The following is a 19,349-nucleotide window of genomic DNA, read 5'->3' as shown; positions in this document are numbered from 1 at the left end:
ACACTTGCCTCAAGCAGACAAGAGTTCTTTCTCCCACCTGGACCTTCCACAGATATATAAGCCTTACTAGCCTAGTTTCCAACATATCTCACAACCTTTGAGGATGCCTGCCACAGATGTGGGCGAAACGTCAGGAGAGAATGCTTCTGAAACATGGCTATACAGAGGTGTATTTGGAATTAATGCCATCATGACTCTTGAGACACAACTGCTTTATTCATGTATCAGCAGAGGGGTAGTCTGATCATACCCATGTTTGTAACTATCTCCCAAAATTTGGACTGAACATGACTTACAATTTAATAGAATGCAATTAAAACACACACAAAAAGTAAACTTTTCAAACAGAAATACCGGCTGTTAGGAATTGTGGGAGTTGAGGTCCAAAACACCTGGAGGTCCAAAAGACTTCCAAAGAGTACATTGAAAAAACTAGACATCCAAGAATCCCATACCCTTGAGCCATGGCAGAGAAAGTGATGTAAAAAAGGAGGTAAAATGAATCAAAGGGAGAGGCGCATCCAGGTTGGAACTGCGTGGGCCTGGGTTGCCTTGTGGCTGTGCCGTTGCTGTGGCAACCGTGGCGCTGTCCGCCCTCCGCTTTGAGGCCTCGGCAGGCGGGCGGGCGGGCCGGGCGGCGGGGGCGCGCATGGCGGGGGCGCGCGGTAACATCTTTAGCCGCCCTCCAGGGTCAGGGCCGGAGCCAGGCCCCGCCCCCTCGCGGTCCAGCGACTTCTTTTCTCCGTCGGCCGCAGCCCAAACCGTCATCCCGCCGTCTTTCCTGAACGCCATCGCGGTTATCCAGGCGCAGGCGCAGGCCTACCTCAACACCGCCATCGCCTGCGAGCGGGCCCGGCGCTGGTTCCAGGTGACCCTCCCGAGCGCCTCCTCTGAAGGGCGCGCGAGGAAAAGAGCCCGCCAACTGCGCATGCGCCTTTTGCTTGCCCGAGGACCAATAACCTTGGAAGGTTTTTCAGGCCCTGAGGAGGAAATGTCTCCTCTGGACAAGAGTCTGCCAACTGCGCATGCGCCTTTGTTTATCAGAGGCCCTCTGGGCCATAATACGGAAACGTCTCCTCTGGACAAGAGTCCGCCAACTGCGCATGCGACTTTATTTGTCGGGGACCAATAGACCTTGGAAGGCTTTTCAGGCCACAATAAGGAAACTTCTCTCCTCAGCCAACTGCGCATGCGCCATTTGCATGTCAGTGGGCCTTTGGAGGTTCTCCAGGCCATAATAAGGAGTGTCCCTCCTCACTGTACAATTGAAGATTTTTGCACTGACATTTTGATACTTAATTAATAATATCCCTTTCCACAAGCCTGACATTTCCTTAGGCATCACTTCAGGATTGTGTTGCTAGTAGTCACAGGCCTGCAAATGTGAGGTTCATACAACTTTTAAAAGAAAAGGATACTGGTTTTATAGGAATTTAGTCTTCTCAACCCAAACATCTCCATTGTATAGTTTTTCCTCAACCCAAACAAAGTTTACTTTGTAATACGTGATTGAGAGTACATCTACACTGTAGAAGTAATGCAGTTCGACACCACTTTAACTACCTTGGCTCAATACTATGTAATCCTGAGAGTTTGGTGAGGCACCAGCACCCTTTTATGAGACCGTGTAAAACTACTGAAGAGGCTCAGTTGCAATGACCCTTTTTAAGAAGGCAAACCCTGGGGAATCTCAGAGGCCCGGTTTTTCAATAAGGAATTAGGAGGCAGAGGAGATAGAAATACACAGATTTATTTGCAAATAGAGCTGCAGGTGGCCGTTCTGAAAGGACAGCGGCACACAAATGGAGTTTCTCACAAGGTTCTTACTGTACTTTTTAGGAGCATTTCACACCTTTAATCTTTTCATCTTGTCTCTATCCCCTTTCATCCTTCCATAGCCCCTTTGTTCAGATGCTTATCAAAACAGTTCAGGAAAGCAAATTTCCCACAATGTCCCGATTACAAATCATTCAATGTATCAATGTACCATCTGGGCCTTTTTCTGGGACTTTTTAAAGTTTTTATTTTGTTCAATTTATCAAAATAAAAATACATCAAAATGCCATTTCTAATTCCTACATCTAAGGCCACTGTCTCTAAAGTTTTATTGCCTGCTTGTATGAGTTCCCTGGGTCAGCACAGATTTCTTTGCATCTCTAAAGAAGGTGATGGCCTCTTTATTGCTAGATTATGTTTCTCCGGTGGCGAAGTGCGTTAAAGCACTGAGCTGCAGACCGAAAGGTCCCAGGTTCAAACCCCGGGAGCGGCGTGAGCGGCCGCTGTTAGCTCCAGCTCCTGCCAACCTAGCAGTTTGAAAACATGCCAATGTGAGTAGATCAATAGGTACCGCTCCGGGAGGAAGGTAACGGCGTTCCATGCAGTCATGCCGGCCACATGACCTTGGAGGTGTATACGGGCAACGCCGGCTCTTCGGCTTAGAAATGGAGATGAGCACCAACCTCCAGAGTCGGTCACGACTGGACTTAACGTCAGGGAAACCTTTACCTTACCTTATGTTTCCAGCCTGTGTTTTCTCAAGGCAGATTAGAATTGATTCCTTCTAACAAGACTAAGGCTATCCATTTAATCAAACTATTTTTCATACTATCGTTATTTATTAATCAAACAAAATCAGGTCCCTTGTCCCTTTCACTATAACTCTCATGAGCCCCGTTGGTTAAAGAGGTGTCAAAGTGCATTAATTCTGGGGTGCAGATATACCCTGAGGAAGATTTCTTCATGCAAAGTGTCCCCTGAGGCTGAGAAAATGTGACATTCAGTAGGCTTCCATGGCCAAATAGGGAGTTCGGTTTTTTTGGACTCCTTTAGTTTTTGCCGCTGTAGAAAACTCCTTTGCAAATTGTTTCCTGCTTTTACAGTATTTTTCAGTGCAGCTTTGAATCCTCCCTAAAACTCCAGGCAACTGGAATTTTGCCTGAATTCCATTCTGCAATTCCATCCCTTTGTGTCCATCCATTGACACAACGCCACGACAGAACATGACAGAACTAGAAATCATGCAATTATTTTCTTAATATTTCTGCCTTTTGTGTTTTATATCAGCTTTTGAAGCAGAAGTGTTCAGGGCAAGAGGAAGCCTTGCTTTACATTTCCATAATGGAAAAGTTACTTTTATTATTTCTGTCCCACTTTGTCTCTCAAAAAAGAGATCCAGACAGGAAACAATCAGGGCCAGCTAACACCTCCCAACAAAGGATTCCCCCAGGCAGGAAGGCTTTGAAGCTGCAAGGCCATTCAATGCTAATCAAGGTGGCCACTTGGAACATTCACACTTGCCTCCAGCAGACAAGAGTTCTTTCTCCCACCCTGGACCTTCCACAGATATATAAACCCCACTTGCCTAGTTTCCAATAGACCTCACAACCTCAGGGGATGCCTGCCATAGATGTAGGCGTAACATTAGGCGAAAATGCTTCTGGAACATGGCCATAAAGCTTGGAAAACTCACAGCAACCCAGTGATTCTGGCCATGAAAGCCTTCGATAACACAGACCCCAAAAAAATCCCAATATATAATTTGAAAACATGCAATCATAGAAATAGGACTCAACATCAAACCTATGAAAAATGAACAGAACCATTAGAAGTTCTCTACTGTACATAATTTTTGGTGCATTTGCTCTATCTCAAAGTTGTAATGCTGCTTTTATTTTATTTGCAGGCAATCGAGTATTACAGAAAGCTACTGAGCTTTTTGAACAAAAAAAGGTTTCCTCCTGAATACATACCTGGACCTGGATATATTCAGCTGGTATTTTCAAGTAGTCTTTCAGATGCTTCTGTATTTTATTGTATTATATTTACACTTCATTGTTAAACAGAAAACATAGATAAGGAAATGGGGTCCCCCAGATTTTGCAGAGTTCCAAATTCTGGAATGCCTGTTGGCTAGTTGCTTCAGGCCCCTTCTACACATCTGTATAAAATCCACATTGAATTGGGTTATATGGCAGTGTGGACTCAGATAACTCATTTCAAAGTAGATATTGTGGATTATCTGCCTTGATATTCTGGGTTATATGGCTGTGTGGAAAGGCCCTGAGATTCAAGTCCTGTAGTTTTTGGAGAGTCACAGATTCTCTTATCTATGCTATAAAACAGGAGGGTCTACCTTCAAGGCCCCTTCTACACTGCCATATAATCCAGGTTCTCAAATCAGATAATACACATTACGTGCTTTGAACTGGATTATATGAGTATACACTGCTATATAGTCCAGTTCAAAGCATATAATCTTGATTTTACATGGCAGTGTAGAAGGGGCCCGAGTCATTTCTGATTTATGGTAACCTAAAGTGAACTTCTCACAGAGTTTTTTTGGGGCTGAGGCCCTTTTTACACAGCTTTATAAAATCCACAATTTCTGCTTTGAATTGGGTTATAGCAGATAATCTGGATTTTATATGGCAGTGTTGAAGCGACCTTATTTGACCAGGGTTACGCAGTGATTTTTCAAGGCTGAGTGGGAATTTGAACCCTGGTCTCCAGAATCATAGGTAGGCCCGATCTACATTGCCATATACAATCCAAATTATCTGTTCTGAACTGGATTATATTGCAGTGCAGATTTATATAACCCAGTTCAAAGCAGATAATGATGGTCCATGCCTTAGTTACCTCCAGGTTGGATTATTGCAATGCACTCTACATGGGGCTGCCCTTGAAGACAGCCCGGAAACTACAATTAGTCCAACGATCGGCAGCCAGACTGCTTACTGGAGCAATTTACAGGGAGCGGTCGACCCCCCTGTTTAAGGAGCTCCATTGGCTGCTGTTCACTTTCCGGTCCCAATTTAAGGTGCAGGTACTTACCTACAAAGCTCTGAATGGCTTGGGACCCGTCTACCTTTGTGACCGCCTTTCTCCCTATGAGCCTGCACGATCTCTTAGCTCCTCAGGGGAGGCCCTCCTCTCATTCCCTTCAGTATCGCAGGCTTGGCTTGCTGAAATGAGGGAGAGGGCCTTCTCTTTAGTGGCCCCCCGGCTTTGGAATTCCCTCCCTAGGGAGATTAGATTGGCCCCAACCCTGTCTGCCTTCATTAAGCAGCTGAAGACATGGCTCTTTCAGTGTGCGTTTGAACAGCCACCAGCATGATAGACCCGTATCTCTGACACATTGCTTTTAGCACTTTATTTACCTTCCTATTTATCCTATCCCACATTATCCCAGCCAACTCTCTGACACTATCCATGCGCTTTATTAAAAGGTCTTGAAATCATGTAACTTCTTAGGCCCGACCCCCTTTTTTATCCATAGTGGTTGATGTTTGTATTATTACTTCACTTGCTTGGTCATTATATGTTTTATTGTATGCTATGTTTTAATTGATTATTTTATTTGATTGTTGTATCTTTGTTTTTAGTTTATTGATATGTGTTTTAAACTGTTATACTTTGTCTCTGTTTGGGCTGCGCCCCATGTTAGCCGCCTCGAGTCCCTTCGGGGAGATGGTGGTGGGATAGAAAAATAAAGTATTATTATTATTATTATTATGTGAATTAATTGCTTTGATAATCTTTATGGTAGTTTAGTAGGAGCCATAGTCAAACGCTCAGACCACTACACCACATTGGCTCTAGCGCACTTGAGACCCTTTAACCACCATGGCACCATCCTTTTGAATCCTGTGTTGTGAAGTATTTAGATTTCTTTGCCAGAGACTTTACTGCCTCGGCTAACAAAGCATCCTAGGATCCTGTACAATGCAGCCATGAGCAGCTGAAACGATGTCAAACTGGTGTAGTGTTGGATCCTTCCTGTTTTATTTGCAGAACAGGATTCTCTTGCCTTCACCACATGGGAGGCATGGTGTTGCCTTATTTGACCTTAGATAGTCATGCATTGGTTTCATTTGCTATGAAATAGCTGTTTTCACATAGCTGCCTGTTTTTGGAATTCATGTTTATGTTGAAACATTTGTTGCCCATTACAATTTGGTAAGGAGGTTTGCTTCCTCATGGGAAATTTATGTTGCTGGATTCCTAACATGGTTGGTATTGGACAACAATCCCCATTATTACTAGCCAGAGGTGAGATATGATAGGAACTATAGCTTAATAACAGCTAGACACCCACATATTCACTCTGTCCAGCCTCTGAGATTCTCAGGTGATATGGTAACACCTTTACTAAGAGCAATACAAAATGTCGCAAAGTTGCGAGCAATGTTTTGAGTTCTGCAAAGTTGTTCATTAGACTGAATGTCAAAATGGGTAGAGAAGAAGAGCATTATGTTCCCCTAAAGTCTGTGGTTTACAGCACTGATGATGGAATGGAGTGCATTAAACTGATTAAAATGTATTAGCTTTGCAAATGCTGGTAGGTTGCAGGACAGCACCAGGAGCACTGGGACAAGTGAATTGTTTCCTTGTATTGAACATGTCACACTTGCTAGTAAAATGGATAATAATCATTATTGTTACTTTGTAGTCTCATGCTTACATGTTTGTGCTAGATTGGTATAACCTTGCTTTTGAATATCTGGACTTTGCACAACTATTTAAAAAAACAAACAAATGTGGAATGAATGGTTAGGTATCTTTGTAAACATCACTACTAAAGTATTAGAAATAATGTGATGTTCTTGTTCTTTTATTTCAGGTGTTTGAATCCTATTATCATATAGGAGTAGCTTTCCAAAAAGTAAATAATCATCGTGACGCTGCAGAAGAGTTTACATATGCCATAGAAGCAATGAACATCCCTAAAGTATGGAATATCTGTAATGCTTGTAGTCATTGTGCACACAATTGTTGGAGCTTTTTCAAAAAGGAAAATAGACATCTTGCATTCATGACAGAGCTAATCAATCAAAGAGATGCGCTGTTAGATCTGCAGTTCTGTTTCTACCTATTTTTAAACACTATGTTTACCACCTGATGGTTGAGCACTATTAACATAGCATTTAACAATACCTCACATTGAGAACATCCATCTTATTTTGACACAGGCCGGCTCTTAGGATACTTTAGGTGGAGAGCTTCTGGCACTGCCAGCCAGAAGGCGCTGTGTGGATATCCCTTCTTTCTCTTATCCAAACTTCCCTTGGTAAGAAAAATAATGCAAAATGTGGTTGGAAAACATAAGGGGCTTATAAAAAGAAGACAATGTTGTCTGGAAATCCCCCATAAAATTGCCTGAATGAGGCAGATTAATTGGACAATAAAAACCTCATCTGGAAGCAGCTGTGTTTAGTAACAGCCCTTTATGAATCTTTGTTTCAAAAGGTTACTGCATTGTATTCCTGACAGTTCCCAAAAGTATCTTAGATTTGTGCAGTGCATTATGCATTATAATATAATTATTAAAACTGTTGGTAATCTATTGAGCAGTTAGACTCAAAATAACCCTCTCTTGGAGTGATTTCACCAAAAATATAGCAGAGTGCCAGAAACACACTTCACAACCAGCAGAAATTTACATGTGGTGAACTGGGATAAGCCTCTGTTGCTTAGGGTAGCACAGGATTGCAGAGCCAAAAATATAAGTTCAAAAGTATTTATTGAAGTAAAAGAAATACATTCTGGATAGGAAAGTTCTTGGAGCTAACTAACTTTCTAAATCTCATATTCTAAGGAAGGTAAAAGGTAAAATATCAAAGAATGTATACATGCAGCTACATCTTGCCTGGAGAATGTCAAGATACATACTCACAGGAGGAGACAAAAGGCAGAAGAAAAATGGAGGCCGACCATGTGGTCAAAGCCTAGGCCCAAACAAAATGGCAATAGAGAGGAAGTTACCTCATACCTCAAAGAGATCACGTTGCTACATCAACAAATGGGGGATGAGATAGTAGCAAACAGGAAGAGAGTAGCAGAGACAGAAAGGCCCTTTTATGAAGGCTTGCATAGGAAGAGAGAAAGAAATCCCTCATTATAATTTTGTTTTCTTAGTCTAGCTATGTTTTCCATCTGTGGACAATGGGGAAACACAGGCTGGAAGTTACTTTTTGGACACTAGCTCCCAGCCAAGAATTCTGGGAGTTTTATAGTCTGAAAAGATGTCTTCTTCCAGTTCAGAATAGAAAAAGAAAAAATAAGCTTGCAATTTGTTGTTGGTGGATCTTCTCAAGTAAACAGAAGGGACTGTTGGATGCAGTGTTTTATTCAATACACTTTAGTTCATAATTTGGATCATAAGCTTGAATAATATTTTATAGCCATCTTTATTTTCAGCTATTTAGCATCAGCTTAGCAGTGCCACAATTCAACCAAATTTTCTGGGGTTGTTCTTCCTCTTAATTCATTTATATTCTGCCCCTTTCTCAATGCTAGGATCCAAAGCAATTTATAGAAGTTAAAACAAATGCAGTTAAAAGGACAATGTAATACAAAGATAAAAACATATTCAATGTTATTTTTGATATTCAATGAAATAACCCATAGCATTGCATTTTTGATGCAATTCATTCAGAGATGAATAAAGCTATTAGCCAAAGAAGCACACCATTAAAATCATATAATCAGTTCTTAAAAGTCTGTTGGAAAAGAAACTTTTCCTTGACATTGAAGGGCAAGTAGAAGGGAGGAAGATAGATTAATTGATTTTAATAAGAGGAATTTAAGTGTGTATGTCATTTTTCTGTTGAAATCAACTGTACTTCAAAGTGCTTATGCCTGATTCATCTAAATGTTCATTAGGTTTACTCAAGGAGAGCTAAATGCATTGCTATGTATGTATAATTTCTATTGAACCTGATAATCTTGTCTCACATTTAAAATAATTGGAGCTTCTGAGTAACCTCCAAAAATCTGATGGTAACACAAATGGCACTGAAGTAATGGGAAATGATTGCCATGTTTGAAAATCCATAGTTGGGCAATATGTTTTTATTTCAAGTAACCTATTAAAATTACTTTGTTGTGTTTATAAAGTGGCCTTTGTAGGCTCATATAACTATGTTAAAGAACATTGAGAAAGAATTTTGTAGAAGTAGTAATAAAATTTATGATGAGTTTGAAAAATACCTTTTAATCTTCGACGTGCTAAGATTGCTTCCTCTTTGTTCAAATTGGGTTCTGGAAAAATTACTGTGTATATTCTTTTGCTTTCAGAATTTATATCTATGATCTATTTATACTTATGATTACCCACAAGTTCTGATGAATATTGTGGTGCCTTTGTAGTTCCTGTACAATCTCATTAAATTCATCTTCCTTTCTTTTCTCCCTCTTTGCAAGGGAGTAAATTGATTTGTATGATCATGCTGCTAATGTTATAGTTTTTTGCCTAGCCCCTTGGGTTCTAATGTTTTTTAAACTCGGTACAATTATGGGAAACACTATGCTGGAATGATGACATAAATCATCCCCGTAGGAGTCTGAACAGCCTAGGGAGTAATCTTATAGAACCCTGCTGAGGTAAATAAGACCAGTAATTTGAAATAAATAAAAGAGCAACAGAGGTAATGTGAGTGGCGCAAGAATCCTTTATAGTCACAATGGCAGTGTTTATGTGGCATAACTGTAGAATATACTGTAAAACTGTGTAAAGTTTAACAATATTACAGCTGAGAATTGCATCCTCTTCTCCACAGATAGCTTGTAAAGTTGGCTGTGTTTCTAGCGCTTTCTATCAGACACCTGTATATGCAAGGAGAGCTTACGCATATGTGAAATGTGGTAAGATAGAATGATTTTGTTACTAAACCCAGTAAATGTGTTTGTGTGGGAAAGAAAAATATATTACTTCAGTTTTGGTATTATAATAGAACAGGAAAATTACTCTCCTGGGTTTCACTTCAGCATAAAATGTCCTATGCACATATTTTACTTCATTCAATGAAAATCTGAGGATGGAATATGGATTGTGAATAGATGTCTACAGAGTCCATACTATATATGCATATTCTGTATCCTTTGTACAGTGCTATTCATATATCTATATATATAAATGAGTGATGGCATCACGGCGACCAACAAAACAACAAAACTACAGGCCCCCCAACCTCGAAATTTGACAACACAATCCATCATCCACGCCTCTAGGTTGATACAACAAAAAGAAAAGAAAAATAAAGTCTTAATTAGAGGGAAAGGAATAATTGTTTTTATCCAATTGCTGCCAGTTACAGGGCTAATCTCTGCCCACTTGGTCTCCTAGCAACCAACTCAGCTGAGAGGACAGGCAGACTTAGGCCTCTCTTAGGCCTCTTCCACAAATTATCTAATTTGTTTTTATCCAATTGCTGCCGCTCCATGCAGTCATCCCACATCACCTTGGAGGAGTCTACGGACAACGCCGGCTCTTTGGCTTATAAATGGAGATGAGCACCAACACGACTGCACTTAATGTTAGGGGAAAACCTTTACCCTTTACCTTAACTACCACCTATTCCTCAATACTTTATTTCCCATACCACCAGACTTCGCCACAGCAACGCGTGGCCGGGCACAGCTAGTCCTACTATATACTTTTGGATCAATGCAGAGCAGGTGGGGCTACAGTAGAAAGCCATAAAGCCAGATTTCTCTCTAATGTAATTTGGACTGATTTGGAATATCTACATTGGGCTATTAACATCGGTCTGATAGAGAGTGATCTTATGTAAGAGGCATCATAGCACATATTTTGCATGTAGAATTTTCCCAGCATCTCAATATTAAAAAGTGGGTCAGATTATAGGTCCTGGAGAGGACGTTTTCTGGAGAATGGCTTCTAGCCGCAGCAGCCAATGCTAGACAAAACCAATGAAGAACTGAAGAATAACTTCATATGTGCCTAACATTGACATCTTGGTATTCTGAGCTCTTTTTGTACTGAATTTCATTTTTTGGTTCTCAGATTTTCCCTACTATTATTTTAGTCACTGGAACAGTTTGCAGCAGTGTTTCTGTGACAGAAGAACATTATTTCACATGCTCTGTATGGTCTGATAAGAGAAGGAATAGGTTTTTTTTCTAGGCTGGTAGAAAGTGTATTTTTGCCATGGATTTTTCTGGTGTGAGGAAACTGGAACTAATTTTTATAGTTTAGGATTATTATTTTAGGTATTTTTAAACACCCACAGAAACAAAATGAATTAAAAACCCAGAACTTGTTAATATTTAAAGAAAGCAGGCTATGGCAAGGTGGCTGCCTGGACTGCATATTGGGATAGATAAATCTTTTGAGCAATTGGTAGCAGACCCATGAAAGCTTTTGCCTTGCAAATTGATTAATTATGCCAAAAAGTAGAGGCCTTTCTCATTAAAATTCAGTTGTTGAAAAAAGAGAAATTGGAAAAAGAGCAAGAATGAACTCAAGTATGGCTCACCCCAATACTACTATTTTTCTCAATAGCAGGTTTGACATCTCATGAGTTCTAGTAGCAAACAAATAATAGATATATCAAGTCTGGTGTCTACTCAGACCTGGTGTGTATATATTTTACTTTTTGAAATACAGTCATGAATGATGTTCAGATCCTAATCTAATTGTAGAGGAGGAAACACCCTTGCCTGTTTATGTTCATATTTGTTTGAAAACACAATTCCTGCTATTCTGCTATTTGCCATCACCTGTTGAATAGATTATAATGCATGGAAATCAATTATGTGCTCATTTAGGCATATAATTGATAGTCTAGTTGAACAACAACAGTACAAGCTGGAAATTGTGAGTGCATTTTTTTCATTTGCATCAAAAACCCGTGAGCTCAGGCAAACTGGCAGAACTGAAAATATTTTGCACTGCAGTATGTAAAACAGAGATATAGAACAAAACCAGTTTACAGATATATTTTTACTATCCAGAATATTGAAGTGAATAAAGTAAATGGTTTATCAACATTTAGGAAAAACGTTCAGATGGTAAGAGCTGTTTGACAGTGGAATATGCTGCCTTGAGCTGTGGTGGTGTTTCCTTCTCTGGAGGGTTTTAAGTAGAGACTCGATGGCCACCTGTTGGGAATGCTTTTATTGGGCATTCCTGCATGATGGGGTTGGAGTGGTTGGTCCTTGTGATCTCTTCCAACTCTAGGATTCTTTGATGAAAAAGAGACAGGTACATTTGCAGACACAGGGTCGGCCCAAGGTAATTTTCAAATGTAGGCGAACAGAATTCCCCCCCCCCCCAATCAATAACTGAAAAATAAGTGTTGGATAAGTGAAAATGTGGGATAATAAGGAGGGATTAAGGAAAAGCCTAAATAAAGAACAACACTCTGAAAACAGGGAAAATCCAGACAGGAAACAATCAGGGCCAGCTAACACCTCCCAACCAAGGATGCCCCCAGGGAGGAAGCAGCCAGGCTTTGAATCTGCAAGGCCATTAAATGCTAATCAAGCTGGCCAATTGCAACATTCACACTAGCCTCAAACAGACAAGAGCTCTTTCTCCCACCCTGGAATTTCCACAGATATATAAACCCCAATTACCTAGATTACAACAGACCTCAGAACCTCTGAGGATGCCTGCCATAGATGTGGGTGAAACGTCAGGAGAGAATGCTTCTGGAACATGGCCAGGCAGCACGGAGACATGGCCTCGACGGCGAAGGCCAGATCAGGCTGCAGCCGCGGAGGCAGGAAGGCCTCTTACCTGCTGGGGCCTCTGGCGAGCCGTCCCGAGGCAGGCGGCAGGACCGAGCAGTAAACCGGTGCCGAGATGGGCGCCATACGGCTGCTAGGCCCTGCCCCCCTCTGGCAGATGGGCGAGATGGGCGGGGCACCCTCTCTGATCACTGTGCATGCACCATGTGGCTGCTTGTCGCATGCACAGTGATCGGAGTGGGTGCCCCGCCCATCTCGCTGTTCTGACTGCCTCTGTCTTGACCCCTTCCCCCCTTCCCAGCCTGGAGGTTACCAGGCTGCTTGGGTGTCCACCCACGTGTGGAGAGGGTGAGGGAGAGAGAGAGGAGAGGGGGAGGAAGCACCAAAGCGGCAACGGTCAGCAGCTGCCTGCAGCAGGTGAGGATTAGGATGCGAACCTGGGGGGAGGAGAAGGCGGGTGTGTGTGTGTGTGCGCGCACTTGCATCCTCATCTGAGGATCGCAACCCTGGGGGGAGGAGGAGGCGGGGGGTGCGCATGCACATGCATCCCTTGGAGAGATGCCTGTGCACGCACCCCCTCCTCCTCCCAGGGTTGTGATCCTCAGGCTGGGAAGGGGGGGAGGGAGACCTGCTGGCACAGGCTATCCCTCCTCCAGCCACAAGTGCACGAGCAGGCACCTCCCTCCCCCCTACCCTCCTTCCCACCAGAGCTTACCAGGCTGCTGTGGGTGCCCACGTGCATGGGGAGGAGGAGAGGAAAGGGGGAGGAAGCGCCTGTCAAGACCCAGGCTGCTGAGCACCAATAACCATACACAGAGGCCAGAATCTATCTAATATCTTTATTAAGGAAATATGTAAAGTCAATAAAAATAAGTGTAGAATATAGTTCAGAAGAAGACCTTTCAGGAAAGGTCAATTATAGTCCAGGAAAACAATGTCCAATATAAAATATTAAGGTCCAAAGTTGTAATCCAGTAACCGAAACACTCACTTTGCCAAGCAAAGTGAGGGGAGATGACAAGGTCCTTTAGTCCATGAAACTTAAGCAAGGCTAGGAAGTAAATTTGATTCTTGGAACACAAGGCTTGATTCACGGCAACAAGAAACGAGGAGCAAAAACAAGATCCGTGGTGAATTCGTGGCGAGATCCAGGAAGCAAAACAAGGTCCTGGAAGGCAAAAGCAAGGCTGGAAACGGGAACAAGAACTTGAACGCGGGAGCAGCGTAGTCCACACACAACCTACTCCCGGAGCTGACGAATTGACTCCGCAAGATTCCTACGTGGGCAAAACACCTAAGTAGGGTCTCGTTTTCCCACCAGAGAACAATTCTCTGGGGAACCAGAACCGAAAGCCATTCTCTGAGTCCAGATGCATGACTCCCTAAAGATTCCCATGGGAAGCAGGCTTAATCAACCATTTGTTTGGCGGCGATTCTCAGGCTTCTGCGATTAGCCTGTTGAGCTCCCTTCTGTTGTTGATAATAATCACGGCGAGAAAAAGGGGGAGATTTTGGCTCAGGGCTTGTTTGGGCAACTTCTGGGAGGCAAATCTCCTGCAGGTGCAGGGGCTCCATCTCTGGCTGTGAAAGCTCCAATTCTGGCTGAAACGGTGGGAAACCTAAGTTTTCCTCTTCATCTGTCACAACAGCGCTAGGAACGGGACTACATGGCCCATGAGTCATCACAGCGCCAAAGCGGCAACAGCAGCTGCAGAAGTGAAGATCGCAACCCTGGAAGGAGATGGGGGCACCGGCACCCTCTAGACAACGGTGCCTTCCGCAACTGTGTAGTTCGCCTACCGATTGAACCGCCCCTGTACAGACACATCAATAACCTTTTTTTTTCTTTTGCAAAAGATGGTAGACTGTTGTCTAGGATAGTGAACACAGTTTTATTCCAGGGTCTTTGCTAACTTTGAATTGATCTGTAGTTTGCAACCCTATTATTTGCCTGGAAGAATGTCTACTGAGTCCAGTCTGCTGAGCCCAGTGTAGATTATGTATATGAGAATAATGATGATGATGATGATGATGATAATACCCATAATTACTTGAGTCTAATGCACCATCAATTTTCAAAACCTCAAAACCAAAAAAAGTATTTTCTGCTGAATATAATGCATAGCAGCAAAAAGTATGCTATTTTTAATTTAGCCCCCAAAAAGGTCTGCATTACTGTTGCTGCCTGTTTAGCATTCCTTCGTTATAAATAATCGTGTTCGAACACCAAAGCTTTCAGCAACGGAAAGGAAAACCTTGAGGTGCATTTATGCTGTAGAAAGAATCCACTTTAATTGCCTTCGTTCAATGCTATGGAATCCTGGGGGCTGATGGTTGACAAAGTCTTGAGCCTTCTCTGCCAAAGAATGCTGATGCCTTACCAAACTACAAATCCCATGATTGCATAGTATTGAGTCCTGACCATTTAATTAGAGATGATTTACAGAAGAAACTGTAATTGTCCATATACAGTGCTTAAGTGTAGTTTAGTGCTAAATGGACCTTTGAGCTCTTGCAGTCTGTCACACCAACTGATCTTCTGACAAACACAGAGGAGGCCTTAGTTGTTTTAACATTTTGCTAAATAAGTCATCTAAAAACCTAACTTCACTCAATAAAAATTATTATTATTATTTTAAAAGTCATCTAAAAACCATGGACTGCTTTGCAGGCTTGTTTAAAAGCATTCAGGATGGAATACATAATCCTGAGGCTTCACTTAAGTTTAAGGTAACACCAAATCCTTGCTTGGCTATTTTATTTCTCTGATATTTTACTTCATTCTTTCCAGCCAAGATTAAAGAAGCAATTAATGACGCTACAAGAGCTGTGTTTTCTGACCCTGCGAATTCTGTGAGTCATAATGATCCAATTTGTTTGGGCCTAAGTATTTTAATGGTCATATGGATTGTTTTTTGTTTTAGTGGGGAAACTTTATGTCTGAATTTTCTGACTTTTTCTGTATAAGTAGGCAAATGAACACATGGCTACAGTTGTAATGAGCCAATTCACAATCTTTTCAGTCTTCTTAGAATGCTACACCAGAATGTTTTGACATACTCACAAGTGATCATTGTTTGCTGTTTGTCAGGTCAACAACATTTACTTGGCATTTTAGCATGGGAAACAGCTATACTGTATTAGTGTATTTTCCCCTTGATTTCCTTTGGAAGGATGGATTGCTGAACATAAGCATGTTTATTATTTTTTTTTTTACAAAATTTGAGTTTATTTACAAATATACAGTTTATATAGTATATATACAGTATATATATATATATATATATATATATACACACACACACACACACACACACACACACATATATATATACAATATATAGTATATATGTATATGTGTATATACAATATCTATGTATATGTTTATATACACATACACATATACTGTATATACTGTATATACTGTGTGTATGTGTGTGTGTGTGTGTGTGTGTGTACATACTGTATATATACTATAAAAATTGTATATTTGTAAATAAACTCAAATTTTGTAAAAAAAAAAAATTAAACATGCTTAGGTGTTTAGCAATCCATCCTTCCAAAGGAAATCAAGGGGAAAGCATACCCACAAACTGGAAATGTTTGGGGACATCTTTCTTTGTCCTTTTCAAAAAAAAATACATGTATAGGCATAGATTGGTTTAGCTGAGCTTTCACTTTAGCAGTGGAAATACACAAGATTTGGATCTTCCTCTGAATAATTTTAAGTACCGAGTCTCTTGCTGATTTGTGTATTTCTCTCAGATAAGAAAAAAGCAAACCTTTCCCTTTTCTGTTTTATTTTGAGTACATACATACCCAAAAGGCTGGGGAAACATGACTACAAATCTCTAGTATCTCACATAAGGAAAAACAGTTTGGTGTGTATGCCTGATTTTCCTTTCCAATCCATTTTGTTCTTATAACAACCGTGGGAAGTAGAGTAAGAGGTAGTCATTAGTACAAGGTAAACTTCACAGTTGAATGGGGATTTGGATCTGGGCTTGTTCAATTATAGCCCAACAGCTTCTTCTCAGAAAGTATTTGCTATGTAACACATACAGAAATTGAACTGTGTTATTTTCAGTTTATGCTGACTGTTATGCTTTCCATTTTCTAGGATGTGTACTGTATCAGAGCTCTTGTGTGGAGTTCAGCAAATGAAAAAAGCAGAGCCCTTCATGATTTAAACTGTAGTTTCAGGTTAAACCCATCTCATGTTTGCACTTTGATATTAAGGGGAGCTATTTTGAAATCCATTGGGGGAGTGGCTTCTTCAGAGCACAATAAAGATCAAGAAAAGGTAAACCGTGTTTTTCAGGTGGTTATAATTTAATAGGGTTGTTTCTTGACTGAATATATGATAGCTTTCCATTGAAATGTATTCAGTGAGACTTAATAGAGATAGACACTGCTTTACTATTTAGAAAACTATTTTATAAATCTAAATCTAAATCCACAATAAAAGCAAAAACCCATATGTGTGTATGTGGCATGGATGTCTGCTCACACAGACAGCCTCTGGCCTCCACAAACAGGCTATAGTTCTCAGGGTTAAAAATCTAGCAAGTCACTCTTTTCCACTGACATTGCGGTTACAGCGAGTGCCATGAACATGCAGCCCAGCCCCTGCCAATGTCTTTCCCAAGCACTACAGCCCACCACCCAAGGAATGCTTTCGTTTGGGGACCATTTCATCCTAGATTTTGCTTTTTCTTCCACCACAGGCAGGCACCCCAGGGTTCTCTATTGCTGTGGAATTTGCATGGCCCCGCCCACTGCCCTTTCCTTTACAATCTCTGCATAACAAACAGAGCAGAACTGAGCTGCAACTAAACTTACTGGAGTTTAGGCATTGACTCCACATGGAGTTTAGGGATTGACTCCACATGGTGGAAGTTGTAGTTCACCCTGCATCAAGTCAGAGCACTGTCACTCCTACTGGGGAATATAGAGGAGTTGTAGTTCACCTACACCCAGAACGCTATTGTAAGGAGCTGAGGTGGCAGAGGATGGAATCCCCTTTGAATCCCACCGCTGCCACCAATTTATGTGAGGAACTTGATGTGGCAGAGGATGGAATCCCCTTTGAATCCCCTCAGCTTTGCCACCAATATGCACAGAGGTGAGGTGTCTGACAGGAATGTGTGGCTGAGATGGAATCCTCTTTAATCCCACACACACACACACACACACACACCACCAATGAATAAAGATGTCTTATGAGAGATGATGTTAATTAATGATTTGTTTGATTATCTTCTTCGCTGCCACCAATGGAGAGACGTCAGGCAGATGGCACTGGTTCCTTTAAGCTTTTTCTATTTGTTCCACTTCAGATGATGATGTTACTTAATTTAATATGAGAGTATGACAGAGGCTTAATTTGAATAAAATCAAAACAAGTTTATTGCAGGTACAGAGCTTGATGGTTTCAGATAACTTGGTAAAGGCACTTCGCTTAATGGTTACAAACGGTTATAAGGTGGTTAAACTTTCAAAACACTTCTTTCTCTGGATTACACTAAACCCTGATCCTACTGGATCCCCTGGGATTATTGTTCCCTAATCCACAGACTCTATAACTGACCCTAGACAAATCACCTAACTTGCCTAGTCTGGTCCAACCTAAATCTGACTCAAATCTCTCTATTTAAGCCAGCCTGATTCTCCACACAAGAATCAGATCCTTCCCTGTGACTAGAAAATCACAGACTCCTAAAATAAATCCTTTTATTTTAGGCCTGACTCAAATTCTTCTGAGTCACCCTGATTCTCCACCTGAGAATCAGTTCCTTCACTGTGAATGGAAATCACAGACTGCCTTTGGGTTTTAAAATATTCCCTCTTTTCCTTTCCAGGCGGCGGTTGGCTCCGCCCCTGTTGCTATGGTAACCTGCTCTAGCATTCTAAGATGGCTACCTTCCCCCATACATATTGTCAACTCAAATACTCACCATTTTAACTTAGCCAAACCTGGCTGTTTAAACAAAATCAAATACACATATCATCTATAAACAAAATACAATTATACACTTCTTCACAGCTATCAACCCAAATAATGATGGCTCTCGGCCAAACTTGTCATGCAGACCCAATATGCCCAGATTTGACTACTGGTGGGTTTGGAGGGGAACTGGTCTGGAAGTTGAGGAGTAGTAGGTACAGGGATTTATAGTTCACCTCCAATGAATGAGCATCACACTTGGCACACAGAGCCCCCATAACCAATACAACATATTGGACAAGTTTGTGAAAAAGGGAGTTATAGTTCACCTGCAACCAGATAAATACTGACCCCCCACCGACAATGCACTAGGACCACACTTCACACAGACAAGCCTCATGACCTACTGAACATACTGCAAGTATACCCAGCCAATGACAAATCTAGACCAAACTTGGCACACAGACTGAATATTACCTGCTGTTGATACTGATAGATATTTTGGGGCAATTGCCCCAGGAATCTGGAAATTGCAGTAGTTCACCCCCATCCAGAGAGTACTGCACCACACCTGGTACACACGCCCAAAATGGCTAACTTATAATACTGGCAGGGTTTCGGTAGGATTCAGCCACGATTCTGGGAATTGTAGTTCACCCACTCCAAACAGAATACATAACATTAAAAGACAAATAATACCATTCTCAAATGATCCGGGCATCGCCGGGTCCCCAAGCTAGTTATTTATAAAATTGTTCTGGGTGCTATTTCAATCCTGCAAAAACAACAACAGTCAGATTTGAAATCTAGATGTATAAAGTAAATTGAAAGAAGTGATATACTACAACTATAAAACCACTCAGTTCACACTGGCTTGGAGCTGTTTCATGTAACCAAGAAAATAATT

The 19,349-nt window shown here is 41.3% G+C and overlaps 1 protein-coding gene across 2 annotated transcripts in view; it reads left to right on the top strand.

The window, feature by feature from the left end:
• Positions 1-616: 616 nt before the first annotated feature.
• The window catches only part of LOC103278911 (uncharacterized), a 32,565-nt gene continuing 13,832 nt past the window's right edge, over positions 617-19,349 (top strand). The window contains exons 1-6 of one of the 2 annotated variants that reach the window (XM_008111149.3): positions 617-868; positions 3,683-3,772; positions 6,623-6,730; positions 9,561-9,645; positions 15,287-15,348; positions 16,616-16,798. In XM_008111149.3, the coding sequence (XP_008109356.1) occupies positions 650-868; positions 3,683-3,772; positions 6,623-6,730; positions 9,561-9,645; positions 15,287-15,348; positions 16,616-16,798 (747 nt within the window). In that variant the 5' untranslated portion in view covers positions 617-649. The remainder of the gene's footprint in view (positions 869-3,682; positions 3,773-6,622; positions 6,731-9,560; positions 9,646-15,286; positions 15,349-16,615; positions 16,799-19,349) is intronic. The other variant, XM_008111148.3, reaches the window with a different exon arrangement.

The sequence above is a fragment of the Anolis carolinensis genome, chromosome 5 (genome assembly GCF_035594765.1).
Source record: "Anolis carolinensis isolate JA03-04 chromosome 5, rAnoCar3.1.pri, whole genome shotgun sequence".
Classification (NCBI taxonomy): Eukaryota; Metazoa; Chordata; class Lepidosauria; order Squamata; family Dactyloidae; genus Anolis; species Anolis carolinensis.
This window is presented reverse-complemented; position numbering and strand designations above follow the sequence as displayed.